The sequence below is a fragment of the Chlamydotis macqueenii genome, chromosome Z, assembly GCF_036417535.1.
Source record: "Chlamydotis macqueenii isolate bChlMac1 chromosome Z, bChlMac1.mat, whole genome shotgun sequence".
In the NCBI taxonomy this organism is placed as follows: Eukaryota; Metazoa; Chordata; class Aves; order Otidiformes; family Otididae; genus Chlamydotis; species Chlamydotis macqueenii.
Genome location: NC_141593.1, coordinates 2,747,671 through 2,766,691, shown reverse-complemented (window position 1 = coordinate 2,766,691; position 19,021 = coordinate 2,747,671). Strand labels below are relative to the sequence as shown.

Sequence of the window (19,021 nt, the reverse complement as noted above, 5' to 3'; positions counted from 1 at the left end):
CAAGAAGGGCATGGACTTTGAGGAGACCTGGTCAGAAAAGGAGTTGCATGGCTCCAGGCCGACGTTGGTTTGTTTCCAGTGGTGCATAGCCAGAAAGAGTCCAAAGTTCAGGGATTCCCAGAAGTTCATCAAATGGGGGTCTCCAGAACCTAAAAGGGACAAGCTATACCATGAGCCTAAAAAACTGCAGGTCCCTCATCAGAGAGGCAGTTGGAAGAGCTGACTGACTTCCTTCCGATCCTCAATAACGCAGTAGGGTGCAGGGCTTGCCAGCATGTTTGTGGTGGCACGGCCTCTTGCTAGGTAGTTGAGCTGTGGACTGCTGCACCAGGCAAGATGCAAATCCGCTTCCAGTATTGGCGCTTAAGCCTGGAGCACATCTACTGCTAAGCCAGGCACATGGTGTAACAGTTGGTGCTCCTCTAAGTACGCTCCATGAGAGACATGACCGAAATTAAACCGAAATTACAAGTTTAATCACCATTAATGAAAGACTTCAGAAACAGGCAAAAGTGTAACCTGAGATCTGAGTGGGATATATATGCCCGGAACACAAGCCAGCATGCCCAAAGCATTGCGCAGCGCTCCCCTCAGCACATAGGACTTCTTAGTTATCTGGAGAGAGGGAGGCTCCAGCTTCTCCCAGACAGCTGCACTTCAGAAGAACTTAAAAACTTCTTCCAACACAAATCACCCCTGTCCATCGCTTATATTCCTTTTCTTCCCTGGAGCGTGAAGATGGGACATCCATCCAAGGAGTTTGCTGATCAAAGGCACGGATTTTTAGTAGGCACTTTCTGAATGTACAAATAATTATGAGAGTCCTTAAATAATTTCTTAAAATGGAGAAGCACTTCAACTCTATGTGGCTGGGAATAACTGGAAACACCACCTCTGCCACGCTGGCCAGACTGACGGTGTCTTCTGTCTGGAGAACCTAGAGAACAGGATTGACGGTGTCTAAACCACAGCTCCAGCTCAGACAAGCGATGGGAGGGCTGACATGATCGTCACTCCCAGCTGGTCACCACAAAATGTCATCCCTTAACCAGTGGCCTTTCTTTCTCTGCTGTCCCTCCTCTGTGTAGCTACATATATAATGTATAATACATCTCATATTAAATCCTTTCTCCATCTCATGTGAGTACTTACTGTGGCAGTTAGTGATGTATCAAGCTGTAGCCGTCAACTGTGGCGTAATTAGGCTCAGCTGAAACACGGAGCACAAAAAAAAGTTAGGTCTGCTCATGAGAAGTGCTCATTACGACACTTTATGCAGGACAGAAACAGCATGCACTGGCCCCCCATGTTAAAGGGATGGGAGGGAGAGGGGACTGAGACTCAAAGAAAGGACTTGATTTGCCCAAGATCCAAGCAAGATCTCATTTTACCGAGTCCTGCTGCACAGGAAGGTGGCACTGGGAACGATACAGCTCACGCTGCTGAAGCAGAGAAGGGCCCAAACTACAGAGAGTGATGGGATCCCAAGCTTAAACATCTTTCAGCTTCGGAAATGCCTACACACTGGGCTTTGATCAGAATTCCTCCTGGATGAAACTTCGCCTCCAAAGTCAGCACCCAACCTCCCAGCATCTTTCAGTGGGGACCAGACTTACAGCAGGAGTTTCACCTAAAGCAGTCTCTTTAGAGAACTAAAGCGGATGATCTGATGGGGAAGAGCAAGAGCAGAGAGTTTCTCTGTGGGGCCAGAAACCCCATAAAGCAAACAACTCACCTGGCGCACTGGTCGGGGTGGGTAGAGGTGCCCTCCTGCACAGAAGGAAACAGAGCTGAGGATCTGCGTGGCTACGGGACTTCTGTTGCCCTGGCTCTGCGCTCCCCAGCTGCCCTCCCAGAGCTGGTGAGAGGGCAAGAGGTCTGGCCAGCCTGGGCTTTATGGAGGCCTCTACCAAAGCATGTCATGATGGGCTCACCATTGACAAACACGGGAATTGAAGTCGACACAGCGGGCAAGAGGAAAAAGTAACCAAAAAGCCCAAAGTTGGGGAAACATTCACAAGTGGGCCTCAGGGCATGCCTTTTTACATGCCTTTGCCCAGAGTGAGACATCAGGAAGCCATAACTGGCCAGGACTCCTCTTCTGACGTGACAGCCAAAGTAGTACACTCATCTTTAGCAAGAGTCTTTGGCCCTGAATCCTCATCTTCCCCCAGGCAGAAGCATCCTTCACCCTGTCCTCCTTGCCCAACTTCATTCCCAGAGGAGTGAATTAGGCTCTGCTGTTCCTCCTTCTACCCATGCACACTTTTAACTGATCCATCTCTCCCCAGATAGACAGACTGCATGGAGAGCCACGCAGGGAAGCCCAGGAGGTTTCATTTTGGTATCAAAGCCTGCTCAGAAAGGGAGCTGAGAATATTCCTAGAGAAAGCAAGACATGAAACTGCCTTGCTTTTCTGCTGTCTGAGCACCATAGCTGCTCACCTTAATGCAAAGGACTTCTGGAAGAGGTTTGGCACAAACAAGAAAAAAGGAGCACACTTCACCACAAGTACTTTCAGAATAACATTTCCACCCATGAGAAGGGAAAAACGTCCCCAAACGAGGGAGCAAAAACATCTGACTGGGCTTGAGGGAGTCCTTGAAGAGCTTATAGTACGCAGCACATTGGCATAACTCCTGCTATGGAGAGTGATGGACTATAAAGAATGGGAAATATTTTCCTCTAATATTCCCAAGTCAAGCCTCCACAGACTGACAGCAACAAAACATGGTTTTTTTTGGAGAGGAAAGCATCATTTGCAATAGCAATTGCAATTGTAGATGTTTTGTCATTTACCTTGATATAGGTACAGCAGCTGGACTTCTCACAGGAGTTGCATTTCTCTGTGTATTGTAGTAGTTTTCATAAACAACAGGAGCTAGGAAAAGTTAACAATAGTAGATGTTAAAAATAGTAAAGTACAGACCTTTTATAAGCATTAACTACTTTTCAACACCAACATTCAGCTGCTAAGTCTTTCCTCTCTCTGGGAAAATTCCTGATCAGGAAATGAAAAGTTAAAGAAAGGGGAGATTATCTTCAGAGGCTAGTGATAAGTGGCAGAGCCTAGTGCTGCATGCCAGTGAATGGAAGGAGGGATGTTGCCAAATCAATGTTTTTTACATCCAAACCGATGCTAATCCGGGCAGCAGCTTCATGAGGGGTACAAGGAAGTCAGCACTACTTTGTGAGATTGTACTGAGCTCTTACCTGGTGCCAAACTTCCAGTTTTGCGTAAATTTACAAAAAAATCAATATCCTTCTCAATGCTGCACATCTCTAAACTCCTGCGGATTTCCTCATATTTCTGCAAGAGGGAAATAAAAAGCGTTTCTATACGTCAGGTCAGAAAACAAGAGGGTTTTTTCCAATCATTTCTCACACACAGGGTGAAAGGCCAGTGCTCACCCAGGACACAAGCTTCAATGGTAAGGGAATCATAGAATAACAAAATCATAGAATGGTTAGGGTTGGAAGGGACCTTCAAAGGCCATCCAGTCCAACGCTTCTGCAAGGAGCAGGGACATCTCCAACCAGATCAGGTTGCTCAGAGCCCCGTCCAACCCAGCCTGGAATGTTTCCAGGGATGCGTCATCCACCACCTCTCTGGGCAACCTGGGCCAGTGTTCCACCGCCCTCAAAAAAACATGAGAATCCCAGAGGCAACCTTATCTGCAAGAGCTCTGGCCAAAACCTTCTGCCTGCACACTCATACTTGTATCTGGTGGCTGATCAAAGGCCACAGCCCAACTTGGAAACACCACAGCTCAGTGCACAGGAAAGCAAATTGGGCTTTGCTTTCCAAACAGAAAAATTAAGATTTTCATTTGACATACCTCATCATTGTGGACGCAGTCCTGGGAGAGCTGGTTGACATGAAGCCAGAGGGCATTGCGGAAGTAGTTGATCCGCTCACACTCTTGAGTCTCAAAGAACTGTAACGACACAGACAAAACAGCCCTAACATATTTAAAACAAGAGCAAATCTCTTCTCTCCTGAATGTTCCTCATCCCCAGCTGCCACTGCAAAGATGACTGTCCTCAGCGAGGCGCAGGTGGTGTTGGTCTCCTGCAGGAAACATGGAAACCACAAGTCCTCCAGCTTGTCCAGAGGAGAAATCATCCCAGTATGCAACCACGTATTTAAAATATGAGCGTTAAGCTCAGGAAAGTGTGGAAGACTGATGTGGAAGAGGGTCATTTGGCACACCAGTCCCTCTAGGGACACCAAGCCAGCTTCCCACAGGCAGCACATGTTCGCTAGGCACCTCGTGGTCCTATGGTCCCAGCTCACTTCCCTCCCACAGTTACGGAGCAATGAAAAAGCACTGGGGATGTATGAAAACAGAGATGCATCGACTGGCTGCTCTTCTCCTTCTTTCCTGTCCAGGCCTTTTCCAAGTAGGTTTAAACCCAAGTCTTTTGAAATCTGCCATCTGGTATACCTCAATTTTATGTGCCTTCACACATTTCCATGAAAGATAACCTTTCATCCCAAGTGTACATCTGCATTTGTTATCAGTTATGACCTTTGCAACATACCGAGGGGAAAACTTCCACGTGATCAGTCTGCAAAGTGAAACTACTGCTTTCCACACCTCACTATCACAGAGGCTCCCAGAGACCCCAGACACCAAAAGCACACCAGCACTGAAATGCCGATGCACACAAACAAAACAGATAGAAACTTCCATTTCAAAAGGAAAAAATAAAATAGAAGCCGGTTGAGAAGTAGCTTGGGATTGGATCAGCACAGCTGGGAATGGGAAGGCTGTTTGCGAGCTTTCTGCAGACCTGGAATAAAAACTGGATCTCTGTGGTCCCTGTCCATCCCTTAGTCACAGGTCACAATCAAGACACAGATCAGCAGCAGAGCAGCTGCATGGTCCTCTCACCACCAGCTCTGGACTTCTGCAGCACGTGCTAGACCACTTTGCTATAAGACAGTCTGCTTTAGGCTGATACAACCACTCGGAGTGGGTTCCCACACTACCACGTGGTCTATGAGATACAAGGGGAAGAGCTCCTGGTGCTTGGGGATGGCCTCACCTAGCCTGTGTCCCCAGCCTGCCACCAGCTTCTGCTGCAAAGTCGTTTAAAGTCTTCCATGCTTTCAGAGTCTGCTGGGTAGGATTGCAGCTATACAACACATCAGCCTCAAGTCACCAGGCGTGCAGAGGTGACCATGAGCGTGCCTGTTCAAGACAATGGCCACACCGAATGTGCAGGCAGGTAATGGGCAAAAATGTCACTACTTAGTGCATTGACTCTGTCTATTTTAAAAGGTGGTGGAAGAAAAAAAATGAAAATAAAAAAAAAACAGTGGAAACCTTGAAGTAGTAGGACCTTGAATCCGGAAGCCAAGCACGAGACACACACAGGGTTAGCTGCAACAGATCCTGCAGCTTGGAAGGGACCACGCTGCCATGTGAAGGTGTTCTGGGGCGTTTACCTCGCAAGCTTTGATGTGCTCTTTCTGCCATTCTTCCCGGATCTTCTCCAGTGTGGTAATGCTCTGCTGGTAACTCCTGTCTACAAGAGAAATCACATTGTCATCTGATTAACATTAATTAAAAAACTCCTTCACTAGAAGGTAATGTTTGAAGTCTGAAATGGACATCACGGAGAAAGCAGCAGTAGCGCCTGAGCCCGGCTGTGGGTGGGCACTGCAAAGGGACACAGAAACGGAGGGTCTTGCCATGCGGAAATGGTGGGAGAAGCCTTGGTGGGGCCATGCAAGCTTCTCCAGGGCAAGTGCCCACCTGCAGTATCTTGGGCATGTGTTTCTGAGGAGCCTTGCCGGACCCAAGAGCTGGAGCTCAGCGAAGAGTCATGGTTTCACAACCCTTTGCCCCTGGAAACACTCGCCTCGCCCTCAAATGCTGCATTTCCACACTCACCGGAGTCCTCCAGAGCCGATTTTGTCTGAGCCAGCTTCAGGAACAGCTGCCAAAAAACAAAGAGTGATGAAAGGTAGAGAAGAGCCCTGGTGCATCACAAACGGCACTGCAGCCCAACTGGGGAACATCACCAGCCCCCCTTCTCACCCCAAAACCCAGAACTGGGAGAAGAGCTATGGGGCAGGAGATCTGCAGGAAGAGACACCTCTTTCTTCCCTCGCCCCATGGCCACCTGCCTCTCCATACCTTCTCCTGCTGCTTCTGCGTCACCAGGTTTGCAGTGCGGTGCACAGCCTGTTCCGCCTCGTCCTTATCCCTGCAGCGCTGCTCGTAGAGCCGCTTGGCCTAGGAGAGCCACCAAACATGGCAGAAGCGTGTCAGCAAGCAATGAGATGCAAATACAGCTCCCGTTGGGGGAAAGCACAGCCTAGGAAAGCACAGGCTGCCGGCAGACCAGGGGACGGCACGCGAGGTCCCAGATGCCCTATTGCTTGGGCAAAACTGACCTCACAAGATAATCTGCTTTTCATTTGGGATTAAAAGCTTGTGGTAATTGCGTCCATGACATCTAAATCACTCATATCCAGTTCTGCAAGGCTACCACTGACCGTATCCCTGGTGTGCACTTCTGTATTTCCTAGCTTACCCTGCAGCAGAGGAGGAAGACCCTCGCATTTCAGTCTGCCCCAGCTGCATGTTAGCAGCGTTAACCCATATGGCAAGAAAAAGCAGCACGTTTACTTTACCTCCATGGTCTTCTTGTACTGCAAATTCCTGTTTTTGTGAATCGCCTCCATTATCAGCTCAATCTGTGAAGACAACAGACCTGGAGTCAGCACATCACTGATCATCGAAGCTCAAGTATGGACTACGTGGCTTAGGAAAGGAAGAAGCATGGACCAGATTGAGAAGGGCTTAATGACCTTCCTCTACCCAAAGCATCCTCACAAACCCCATCTTTTATGCTTCTATCTAAGCCTCCACTAGTGTATGCAAAGGAGCTCTACAAATTAAATCCTAGCAATATATAGTACTGTATCATCTCTATAGGGTCTCCAAAATTGGGAAGCTCACTCCCCTCCATGAGGTCCAAACCAGCCCCTCGTTCTAGCAGTATTCCCTCATTTTCCAGACAAAGGAATCTCAAGTTAAAGAACTTGCTGTGGAGATCATACAGAACAATATATATGCTTTAAAAACATCCCTGGTTGAGGCTGGCATTCCTGGAGCTGAGCCCCTGCTATCTCTGGCCCCAAAAGGCACACAAAGCAGAAGATGTGGCATTGAGAAGAAGGAAGTCAGAGGTTGCTGCACAGTCACCAACATGGTTGCAACACGCAGAAAGAAGCTCGGGACTTCCCAGCAGTGGCAAGTACCAGGGGCACGGAGGGGGCTGGGGCACGGCAGTAGACACCAGCAAGGAGCAGCCCATTGCCAGGGCAGGATTGACACCCTGTGGCAAAGGCTCGTGCTCCTGCAGTGCCTCACCTTTTTCCGATGCAGTTTTTGCTTTTCCCTGAAGTCCTCCATTTTCTTTGCTTCCTCCCGAAGGGTTTGCGCCAGCTGGATATGACCTTGCCCCACATTGTCTATCTCTGGAAGGAAAAAAAAAATTTTAAAAAATATATATACACCTAAAAAGATTCTGTTACTCAAGTCAACTGCTGTAGCTTGACATCAAACTGACCCAGACATGCCACATCATACATAGAATCATAGACTCATTGAGGTTGGAAAAGACCTTTAAGGTCATTGACTCTAACCATAAACCTAACACTGACAACTCCACCCCTAAACCATGTCCCTAAGCACCACGTCTGTGTGTCTTTTAAATATCTCCAGGGATGGTGACTCAGCCACTTCCCTGGGCAGCTTGTTCCAGTGCTTGACAACCCCTTCATTGAAGAATTTTTAACTAATATCCAATCTAAATCTCCCCTGCCGCAACTTGAGGCCATTTCCTCTCGTCCTATCACTTGTTACTTGAGAGAGAAGACCAACACCCATTTCCCTACACCCTCCTTTCAGGCCGTTGTAGAGAGCAGTAAGGTCTCCCCTCAGGCTCCTTTTCTCCAAACTAAGTAACTCCAGTTCTGTCAGCCGCTCCTCATAAGACTTGTGCTCCAGACCCTTTCACCAGCGCTCCAGCACTTCAATGTCTTTCTTGCAGTGAGGGGCCCAAAACTGAACACAATGTTTGAGGTGCAAATTACTGCATATGTGTGTGAAGAGGGCAAGGCGAGCCAGTCTAACCGACTTCAGCTGAGCTTCCCAGGTACAGCTTCTGATGTACAATGTAAGCCCGATCTCTGAGCTGCAGCCAGCCCTGAAAGCCCAAGAGATCCTCAAAGAGATATCCCATGGGTCTCCTTTCCCACTCGTGCCCTGGAGTGCTCCATCCCAAACCCCATGGATTGGAAGGAGCCTGGCCAGGAGGACAGCCTATGCCTGACCCCAGTATCTCACTGTTTTGGAGATTTCTCTGCTATTTTCTTCCCAAGTAGTTGCCTGCAGGCTTTGGTGCTGCCAAGCGTCATGACAAACACAAAGAAGAAGAATTACTTACGTTGCTTGAAAACATCCAGGGATCTCTTCAGTGTGCTGAAAAATTGGCAAAGCATTTAAAAGAGTGAGAAAGCCTGTCCAGGCACAGGCATCAGCAGAGCACCTCTCCCAAACCAGACAGCAAGTCCCTCACTGAACTCTGGCCGAAGCAGCTCAAAGCAGGCTTATTTACCCTCTTTGCACCTCTGGCTTTTTCCCCTCTTAGCGAGTGTAACTCAGCTCATATGGTTTAAGATTGACTTTACATCTTTCTAAACATTGGGTGCTATTAAAAATCCTGACTTTCATGACAAATGTTTCAGGCAACCACCTAAAAGTATAATTGGGTGCATATGAACACCTTCTACATAGTCCATTGGCCAGCTGTTGGAAATGTAGGGAACTTTTCTCCCTGTTGATATTGTACAATAAAGATTTTGGAAACATTTAATGTGACACTTCAATATGAAACTGTAAATAAATGATCAGAGGATATCAGACAGGCCATGTATAAAGTTCAGAAACAAAGCAGGAAGCAGTAGGTGCCAAGGGTCATGGGGGAAGTGGAGACCCACCCATGGAGCCAACCGCAATGGCCACAACACCGCTGCGAGGTGGTTACACACTGGGCTTTGAAGATTTGCATGGTCTGAGTCAGGGAAGCACCTGTACTTCCCTTTGGCCACAAAAACAGTCACGAGGAAACCCCAGGTCTCATGATCTCAGCCTTCTGCTGAACTGCCAGCCTACATCTCGCCTGACCATCTGTGATGCTTTGGTTAGTCTACAGTTGGTGGGAAGTTGGTGGAGTCCAACTCGTTTACTGGCAAAAGCCAATCCAACTGTGCACCGCTCATTAACAAGACCAATTTGAGATCATCTTCTGGTAGCATCCCAATCACATTTAAACACTATTTTGTCTCTCACAGCCTCCTTCTTTGTTGCTCCAAGTATGGATACCCATAAAAGCAAAACACATAGAGGATTGTGAACTTACTTCAGCTCTGTCTGCCCACAAGGCTTCTTCTTTGACAAGTTAATGAGCTCTTTGCCATATTTTTCTTCTATAATTGCTCTGTTGAGGAAAGAGAGAAATGAGAGAAAGTTCTCATTTCAGAAACTGATACTTGTTTGCAGCAGAGGCCAAGACCCGCTCTTAACACGCTCCCTGTACTCTGACCTGCAGCAAACCTACTGTGGATGGTTGGCTGAAGGAAAACTGATGTTTGCAGTTACCCAACAGCCCTTCTAGTGCAAACACTTTGTTTTGCTGCATCTGTGGTCCCAATGCATTGCTCTCCCCAGTTCCTCATGGCCAATGGGTGCAAGGACCATCTCCACAGGAGATGAATGACTAAGCAGCCAGTGCAGCCAGTGGTTAGATGCAGCCAGATCAGTCATAGAATCATAGAATGGTTTGGGTTGGATGGGATCTTTAAAGGTCATCTAGTCCAACCCCCCTACAAGGAGCAGGGACATCTTCAACCAGATCAGGTTGCTCAGTGCCTTATCCAGCCTGGCCTTGAATATTTGCAGTCACCTGAGTAGTTTTTAGCTCAATTTCCTGTTGGAACAAGGCAGGTTGGATCACACGTTTTCTCCATCTTGGTCATCAGTGTCTGTCGGTCCACCCACACAAGGTACTTTTCAATCTGATTTGGCTGATTTAAACCAAATGTGACAGAAGGGAGTAGGCACGTCTAAGACCCCTCAGCCACCATACATGCACCTCGCAGCTTAGCTGGGCCTTTTCAGCTGTTTAGGACTTTTTAAAATGAGGCAAAAGGTAGTCTTTTTTGCCAACTTCTGATCCTTAAGGAGAACACCTGAAGAAGAGGCCACATCTTGTGAGGTAACATAAATAAGCTTTGAGAGATTGTATTGTCCTCCTCTCTTGGAAGAAAGAGGGGAGGGAGGAAAGAAGGCGTATTTATTGCGGTTGAAGAACAACCAGCTTTCTGCATTTGCTTTGAAATCTCTATAGACAACCAGGTCTAGACTTACTTGGTCAAATGTAGATATCACCATCTTGGCAAGCTACCCTAGCTGTCTGCAGTCAGTGGAGAGAAACAAGTACTGCTAGATACTTGCATTAGAAGGTCTACTGGATAAAACAAATAGCTTCCCCAAATGCCTGTATCTCTAATGCAGGTGCCTATGTTGTTGACTTGGAGAGTTAGGGTTTCACCTAACTTAATTCTGTAAAAACTCCAAAAGCTTGTAGGGAAATGGAAAAAAAAATATTACAAATTTATTTTTTTTTCTCCCCTCTATCGAACAATATTCCTATGAACTTCCTTTTGAGACAAAGCATCAAATCCAAGAGACATGTTCTCCATGGCTGGGACCATGTTGTACATGGAGAACTGGGCCATGTTCAGAGGAGGGTGCCAGTAGCAAATCCAGGTGCAGCCTCTAATCTCCTCCTGGATGGACGCGTCAGTGGGAACCTCCTCCTTCAACAGCAAAGAGGAACGGGGCACAGGATGTGAAGGAGGCTTTTTGCTCTCTCTCTCTGTTGTCATGGGTGAGTGGGACATGCTTCTCGGGGTTCAGTGGATGGTTTCTTGGGCAGCTGGAAAACCCAAAGTTTCCTGTAACATGGGATTACAGCCTAGACAGATATAGGCACGTTAAGAGACTTTCAACTGCAGGTTCTCCTCCTCTTCGTACCCATTTTGTTTATTCCAGGCTGGTTTCTACCAAATCTTGTATTCAGAGGTTTGTTTTCTCCAGTTCTCAATACCAAAATTACATTAATTCAGAGTCATTCTGCAATGCTCGTCATATTTGGCCATTGCTAACCAAGTGAATCATAAAGTCAAAATACATGGCCAGACCATCTCAGTTGTGCCTTTGTAGCCACAGAACCTCTACTTAGATCATACCCTTTGATTAATAAAGGCACTATCTAATGCTACTACTTATTTTAAGATAAACTCTGTGGGCTGTCCATAATGTAGGAAGACAAGTTCAGGACAAAGATGTTTCTCTCCTGTGCCAAGGTCTTCATCTGATCTTTTGCAAGGTGAACTTCGTGGGAGAGTGTGTGGCCTCAGCAGGCTAACAACAGCTGCAAACACATGAGTACATGTCTGACAACGTGTGAGACTGAATTATTAAATTGCTCCTGATTTGCTCTTTCTTTTTATCAGACAGTTCAAAATCAGAGCATCAAGCTTTGGGCACTATCACTGCCTCATAGCTGAGGATTCCTGGGCATGGACTTCACACCACAACACCAGCCGTGCAAGGAAAGGACAGTTTAAGAAAACAAATTCCTCATCAGTCAAAAATCAAAGGTGTTTTAAGATAGCGGACAGTTAAACACAACAGAAACCAAATGGGGATTACAAGGAGTAGAAGTAGTGCCACCACTTCACTTCCCAGATTCAGCCCAACCCCTTTTCAGAGGCAGCTCCATACCTTTCCTTCAAAAAGTCTTCAAACTCTTTGCAGTTCTTCCTGCCATCATTCAGATGTTGGATGATGCTGTCGTAGCCAACTGTGCTCGTCAGATCCGTACTCTGAAAACACAGGAACAGGATCACATCCTCGTACATGCAGTGCACGGCCACTGCCACCTCCAGCAGCATTTGCACAAGTGATGACTCAGCTGGCAGCAAGTGTGCAAGTGCCTCTTTGTGAAAGAAGATCTTTTTCTTGTAGGAGTGGGAGAGGCTCCAGAATGAGAGCAATGGTGGGCCCCTATTCTTTCCTCATACCCATGCAACTTAGCATAAAAAATGGATTTTTGCCCCTAGACTGTTGAGGATTTACCACCCTGGAGACCTGGGCCAAGAGCAGGCTCCTAAGTGCTGTGATATTACAAAGAGGGATGCTCTGACCATGAGCTCTCCTTCTCTGGAAGAAGCCCGAAGTAGATGTAGGGAGCTGAGCAGAAGATGCTACCTGTCATCTTCTGCAAATAAGACCAGTCATTGTTGCATGGAACAGCACATTTGGGAGAAAAAAATACAGGGAAAGCGGCTGCAGAAAGGAAGCAATGGCAGAAGCAGATATGAAAGCCAGAGAAAGGAAGCAGAAGCCACAAACAGTTATTAAGAAGCTTGAAGAGGAGTAATGGCAGGATGGAGAGATTCAGGAAATGGTTTGAAGCCAGGATGAGAGTACACAGAGCTGGTGTGAAATTGTGGGCATCAGACGGAGGGGATTTCTCAGGAGCTTGTAGATGCTGCGAGAAATAAGGAAGAACAGAGCTTGTATTTGTGATAAATTAAGGATTTAATCATGTGGGCTTCCTTGAGGAGTCGAGGACGTGAATGTCAGCGGCCAGAAAGCAAGAAGTGAAGTGGAGTGGGACCTGCAGGAAATCCCTGGATATTCCAGATCAGCTTTGTTCCGTCCATGGCATTTATGGGAAGAGAGGACCGTGAGAAGGATGTAAGCAGTAACCAAAACAGTTTCTGTTTCTTTACAAAGCACAAACATCCTTCCAGAATGGGCTTATTACTGTTAAACCCACAACCAGTTCTCAGTTTGCATCATGTCTTTGCTAATCCGGTCTGTGAAAAAGGAAACACGCTTGCACTGAAGTCAGTCTTCATGCCAGTTGCAAAACACAGGAACATCCTAACTTGACTTCCTATCCCTGATTTCAGTGGAAATAAAATGGATGCAGAGAACAACTGTTGGTCCCTACAAGCCCGAGCAGGATGGAGCGGTCAGATGCACATTACTGTGTCTCAGGGGGCACCCAAAAGCTGCTGCTTAGAGTCATAGGATTATAGAATCTTTAAGGTTGGAAAAGACCTCCAAGATAGTCAAGTCCAACCATCAACATAACACCACCATGCCTACTAAAACATATCCTGGAGTGCCACATCTACACGTTGTTTGAACACCTCCAGCATCCTGCTCTGCTGCCTGGGACACTTGGGGAGAAGTCCCAGGGGAAAAATTGGGAGCATCCATCAAAAATGTGTACTAATCTCTTTATTTTATTACTCTTCCTCCTCCAGTAAAAGGATTTAATTCCAGCACGTATACATTTCCTACGTGCCCAACGCTGGACCAGACCTCACAGTGCACACTGTTACACGAAACTTGGGAGGTAACAGAGATGGTGGGGGTTTCCAAAAGAACTGCTTACAGTCAGGAGGAGCTCCTGGCCCAGAAGGAACTGGGCAGGGTTGTATGCCATGAGACCAGCCATCGCAGCACCCTTCTGGGTAGGTGTTGACACGGAAAGAAAGGACCAGCGTGACTGCCTGTGGGACATCCCAAAAGCAGGGAGCAATGAAAGAGGAAGGGCAACACGGCAAGTGCAAAGCCATGGGCACAGAGAACAAGATTTAAAGGCACAATAAACTAAGACAAAGACAGGTATGCAAGATGGAGAGTCACACCAAGCCCTCCCCAAACAGAGGGATGTGGGAGGATGAGCATCTCTCCTCCCACCCTGCAGCACACGGCTGTCCTGGTTCTCCCCACTGGGTAGAGCTCTGAGCCCACATGCTATGTAGAGAACAGCCCATGGAAACTACCAACAGATGATTTCAAGGTGACAGAGCAGCAGCTGATGTTTCTTGAGCCCACAAGGCTCAGCAAGACGTGCCCCGCCTTCCTGACCCGCTGCCGGGGTTTATGCCATCCACCTGACAGACTTACTGACGAGAAGGAATTTGTGTGCTTATTGTGAAGCTTTTGGTTTTGTTTGCACTTTTAGCCAAAAGAGGAGCTGAAATGCTCTAGTGGGGATCTGAAGTCACGTGATGACCTTGCGTGAGTCACAGCTGAAAGGAAAGCTGCTGACCTTGACATTTCCATCTTCTACCCCACTTCACGTGGAAAACTCCCTCCAGACACATATCCTACACAGCCAATGACATGGGAGAATCATAGACTCATTTAGATTGGAAAAGACTTTTAATATCATCAAGTCCAACCATTAACATAGCACTGCCAAGTCCACCACTAAACCAGGTGCAGAAGCTCCATGTCTGTGCGTCTTTTAAATATCTCCATGGTGGGGATGGTGACTCAGCCACTGCCCCGGGCAGCCTGTTCTGATGCTTGACAACCCTTTCAGTGAAAAATTTTTTCCTAATATCCAATCTAAACCTCCCCGGCACAACTTGAGGCCACTTCCTCTTGTGCTATCACTTGTTACTTGGGAGAAGAGACGCACACCCAGCTCCCTACACCCTCCTTTCAGGCCGTTGTAGAGAGCTCCCCTCAGCCTCTTCTTCTCCAGACTAAACAACCCCAGTTCCGTCAGCTGCTCCTCATAAGACTGGTGCTCCAGACCCTTCACCAGCTTCGTTGCTGCTCATTGGACGTGCTCCAGCAACTCAATGTCTCTCTTGCAGTGAAGGGGCCAAAACTGCAGGCAGTACTCAAGGTGCAGCCTGACCAGTTCTGAGTACAGGGGCACTATCACTTCCCTGGTTCTGCTGGCCACACTGTTCCTGATAGAAGCCAGAACGCTGTTGGCCTTCTTGACCACCTGGGCACACTGCTGGCTAATATTCAGCCAACTGTTGGCCAGCACCCCCAAGTCCTTTTCTACTGGGAAGCTTTCCAGCCACTCTTCCCTAGGCCTGTAGCATTGCATGGGGTTGTTGTGACCGAAGTGCAGGATCCAGCACTTGGCCTTGTTGAACCTCATACAGTTCACCTCAGCCCATCAATCCAGCCTGTCCAGATCCCTCTGCAGAACCTTCCTGCCCTCAAGCAGTCTGTCCCAGCCTTCACAAACATGGAAGGTCTGGGACACTGCACTGCTCAGGGACCATCACTGGAAAGATCTTTATTTATGCAGAGTTCTTAACATCTCTCCTCAGCCTTATCTGCTTTAGAGAAACACTGGATGACTGTTTTAGTTGGAAACACCATGCAACAATAAATGGCTGTGCTCTTCTTGCTCACACTCAGTGCAGGCTCAGAACCACTCAGGGTCCTGCAGAGGTTGCTGAGAGCAAGAAAAACTTGTGCTGAGAGCAAGAAAAACTTGTGCACCACTTGTGCTGGTGCCTGCGGGGAGCAGGGTGAGGAAAGCAGGAGATGCTGCAAGAAGCTGGAGTTCCTTCCTGTCCCAAAACCAGGGGGGGTACAACAGGACAGGCAAAACTCATCACAGGGAGGAAAAGGACTGGCTGCAAATTCACCCACCTGAGAACAGCATCCTGCAAAAAGCAGCTTTTTGATTAATAATTGTCCAAGTTTCCTTCCGGCTATGCCAACACACTTAACCTGCTCATCCCGGAGACACAGAAAGCAATGGACAATCTCACCTCAACGCAATTACTTCTGCCCACAAACCCCTTTGTCCCTTTCAAACGACGACCTGAGGATTTCATAACGCGGCCAACAAACTCTGCCAACCCAGTCCCCGTTTAGAGAAAGACGAACAGCGCTAAGGGGAAGTGAACCGGCCAAGCCAGCGTCACGCCGTGAGTCAGCAGCTGGGGACTGAACCCAGCAGCCCGGAGCTGGCAGCCACCCCCATCCCCCCATGGCAGGGACGCAGCAAAAAGGAATTTATCCCCAGCCATCCTCACAAGGCTAAAAAAGAATAAATAATGGCAACGAAGAGGAAATACAGCTGGTCCAACTGACAAAATCCCATCCGTAACCCAAGGTAGCCCGTAACATCTACCCGTAGATGTAGTAGCTCTCTGCTATGTGTTGGAGGGTAAACAAGTGTTATCAGATACTTTGCTGCTTTGTTAGAAATTTAAATATGCCAGTGCAGTTTTTACTGCAGACGGCTTGCCTGAGCCATGGATTTCTTTAGCAGCATCGCTTTTTCTTGGCATGACAAAGAAACATTTGAGAGTGCCTTAAAAGACTTAGGTCTAAGTCTGATTTTCAAAAATTGCTTGACCAGACCAACCTCAGTGAGAGTCAGCAGGTCTCAGTCTTCAGCATTATTTGCTTATCTTCTTACTGTTTTACCAAGTGCTTCTTCTTAATGAACCCTGCAATGCACTGCAGAGAGCAGAGCATTGTTTTCGTCTCATTAAAAGCAAAATGACCCAAAATACACTCTCCAAGTTGCAAGCTGTTGGCCAGTAGATCAGAGTTAAAGTGTTTTTTTAGCGTTATCATCATTTCTGTTTTTCCCACATAGTTTTACTGGTGCCTACAAGGACCAAATGATGAGACCCAAAGCTTTGCTGTCCGGTTACCCGAAATACAGGCTTGTGGAGAACCAGGGACGTACCAAGAAAATTATTAAAGTGAAAGAAGTAGACCTTGTAGAGTGAAAGAAGAACAGCATGTTGCAAAAACAAATGAAAACAAAACCCCACACTTGCTCAACTCGCGGCAATCGCTACGGGCAGGGCGAGAGGAAACAAACGTGATCCTTGGCGTGCTTGTGTTTTTTTGCAGAGCTCTTTTGCAGGCAGCACAGGCTGCGGGGGGGAAGCGTCACACGAGCTGGGGCATTCGGGGCAATGCACGGGCAGCTCCAGGCATCTCTGAACTTTGGAGGTAGCAGAAGGTAGGATGTAAAAAAAAGCAAACTCCGTTATTTAAGGGAATTTTTCATCTTGTGTTAGACCTAAGAGCATGAGCAAACTCGAAGTCGCAGCGTGCTATCCCAACGCAGTGCACCACGCCGTGAACTTCAGCAGAGCCCAGCCTCCAGTGCAGGAAAGGACAGACACACGCACCACACCAAAGAAACCAGGGTTTAAAGCTAAATCGGTCCCTAGATGAGGCTTGAGGCACAGCCCCGACGTCCTGGCAGAGCAAAGAGGGGCTGCAGCCTTGCCCCATGAAGAAATTCGTTGGTTGTCATTTCATGACCAGACGCGTTTCAAAGCTGGAAGGTGCAATACCAAAAATGGCTCAGCTTTTGGGGGAGTTTAGTTATTCTTTAGGCTTTGTCCCACCAACCTGAGCATCACTCCCCTGAAGCCCTCCCAAAATCTCCCATTTCCCATCGGGCTATCCTGACCACTGTGAAATCCCTTGCTTTGGTAAAGATGAGTTCTCCTTCCCTTTTTGGCTTAAGCAAAGTAATTTACAAGGAAAAATTGCAGGAGGAAGTTTGTGCTTTCTCACAGCACTGAACAGCAAGCTGGAGCTGGATGAGCAGCCCTCCGAACCTCATCTAAATTTGTTTTTTTTCTGCTCATTTCTCATTCCCCCCTCCCTCCCCAGCCCTCGCAGCTGATGCACAGTCACTAGTAAGTGTCGTGGAGACTGCTTGGGGGTGGTATCTGCCTTTTCCACGGCCCAAACGACTGCAGCAGGGCCTCCATCTCTCCGCTGAGTCATGTCCATCACGCTCCCATCCCTTCGCCCCAGCTGCCTGCCCCAGGCGTGTTTCCTCGGTCGGGGTGGGGGGAAGCACACAGGCTTCAGAAAGGAAAAAGCCAAGCAAAATCCCTGGCAACACCAATAGTTTTGGGCTCAGCAAGAGGATTATTCATTAAATAGACGTGTTTGCTGTAAAAGGGACCAGGTAGGCACGAGTGCCCCATGTGATGTCCCAGCTCCTCCTCACCTTGGGGAGCTTGGGGCTGCTCTCGCTCTGGTATTTTCTCCCACCGAGTCCCCTCCTCCAACGTCCTCCTTCAAAAACCACCGCGCTGCAAGCAGGAGAGGAGCAAACTGGGCAGCATTAGCCAAAGCCAGCGCTGCGGTGAGGACCTCTTCAACCCAATGCGCCTCTGAGACGTGACAAACCACGTCTGCTCAGCGCTGCTGGCCTCACAGATATTCCCCCCAGCCTGGAGGATGCTGCCACCACGCTTGCATCCCTTCCCGCCTGCACGTTTGCAAAGCAAATGGAGCACCATGGAAATTTCTTGGCAACAAATAGCTGAGGAACGGCTGCCAGGTACAAAGCTGGCTTTATTTTCCACGTTCGATACCTATGTGGGATTTACATATTTGTCGGCGCTATGCTAGCTAACACGCTAATGATGCTGGAGATTTTCAGCCCTGAAAGCCAAGATGTTGACATTTATTTCCGGCTTGCCGGTACCTGCTACAAAGGCCCACAGACCAAAAGGAACTGCGCAGCCACAGCGCCGATGCTCTCCAGCAGGTAAGTGGCTATTCAGCACTTCTCCATTCCCAAAAGCGCAGTTCACACTCAGAAGAATAAATTGTGGCTTTCACCAAACTGGCTTTTCCTCCGCAGCTCGGCAGCAGAGGGACTCGCTCCGAGTCTGAGATTAGCTCGACATGAAAGGACCCTTTTTGGCCATGGTGTCTCCAAGCAGTTCACCGTCAGCAAAGATTATCAAACCCTCAGCCTGGCACCAACTTCCTCCAGCACGGCAGCAGCAGCTCACTGGGGCATATTTTGGCTGCACGGGGCAGGTTGCAATGCCACAGCTCTGGGGACACATGTGGACAGGCAGTGCCTTGCCGAGGGTTGCTCAGAGCTCTCATCAGAAGCACCCCAAGACCATGAAAGTGGCTTTGAAGCCAAATCTGACCAGAGATGGGTCACCTCCAGACCCAGCTGTGACCCCCGTGGCTCCAGCTGGGTCCTACCCCACTCCCTCGGGTCCACCATACCCCCACTCACCCAGAAGTGGTCCCTGAACCGAGCCTCCCGCATCCTGCTGCCACCACTGCCACCACC

General features: G+C 48.2%; 1 protein-coding gene across 4 annotated transcripts; it reads right to left on the bottom strand.

Moving 5' to 3' along the window:
• Positions 1–838: 838 nt before the first annotated feature.
• Positions 839–19,003, bottom strand: PSTPIP2 (proline-serine-threonine phosphatase interacting protein 2). Of its 4 annotated transcripts, XM_086770932.1 has the most exons (15): positions 18,965–19,003; positions 11,875–11,975; positions 9,446–9,523; positions 8,471–8,505; positions 7,393–7,499; positions 6,651–6,713; positions 6,151–6,249; positions 5,905–5,950; positions 5,457–5,536; positions 3,841–3,939; positions 3,215–3,311; positions 2,801–2,882; positions 1,736–1,770; positions 1,153–1,210; positions 839–937 (listed from the first exon to the last, which is right to left on the bottom strand). In XM_086770932.1, the coding sequence occupies exons 1-14, from the start codon at positions 18,995–18,997 to the stop codon at positions 1,161–1,163; spliced, it is 1,005 nt and encodes a 334-aa protein (XP_086627058.1). In that variant the 5' UTR covers positions 18,998–19,003; the 3' UTR covers positions 839–937; positions 1,153–1,160. The 4 variants fall into 4 exon arrangements, with proteins under 4 accessions (XP_086627058.1, XP_010120312.2, XP_086627060.1 ...); XM_010122010.2 differs by lacking the exon at positions 839–937 and having other exon boundaries at positions 1,149–1,210; XM_086770934.1 differs by lacking the exons at positions 839–937; positions 1,736–1,770 and having other exon boundaries at positions 1,149–1,210.
• Positions 19,004–19,021: the final 18 nt, after the last annotated feature.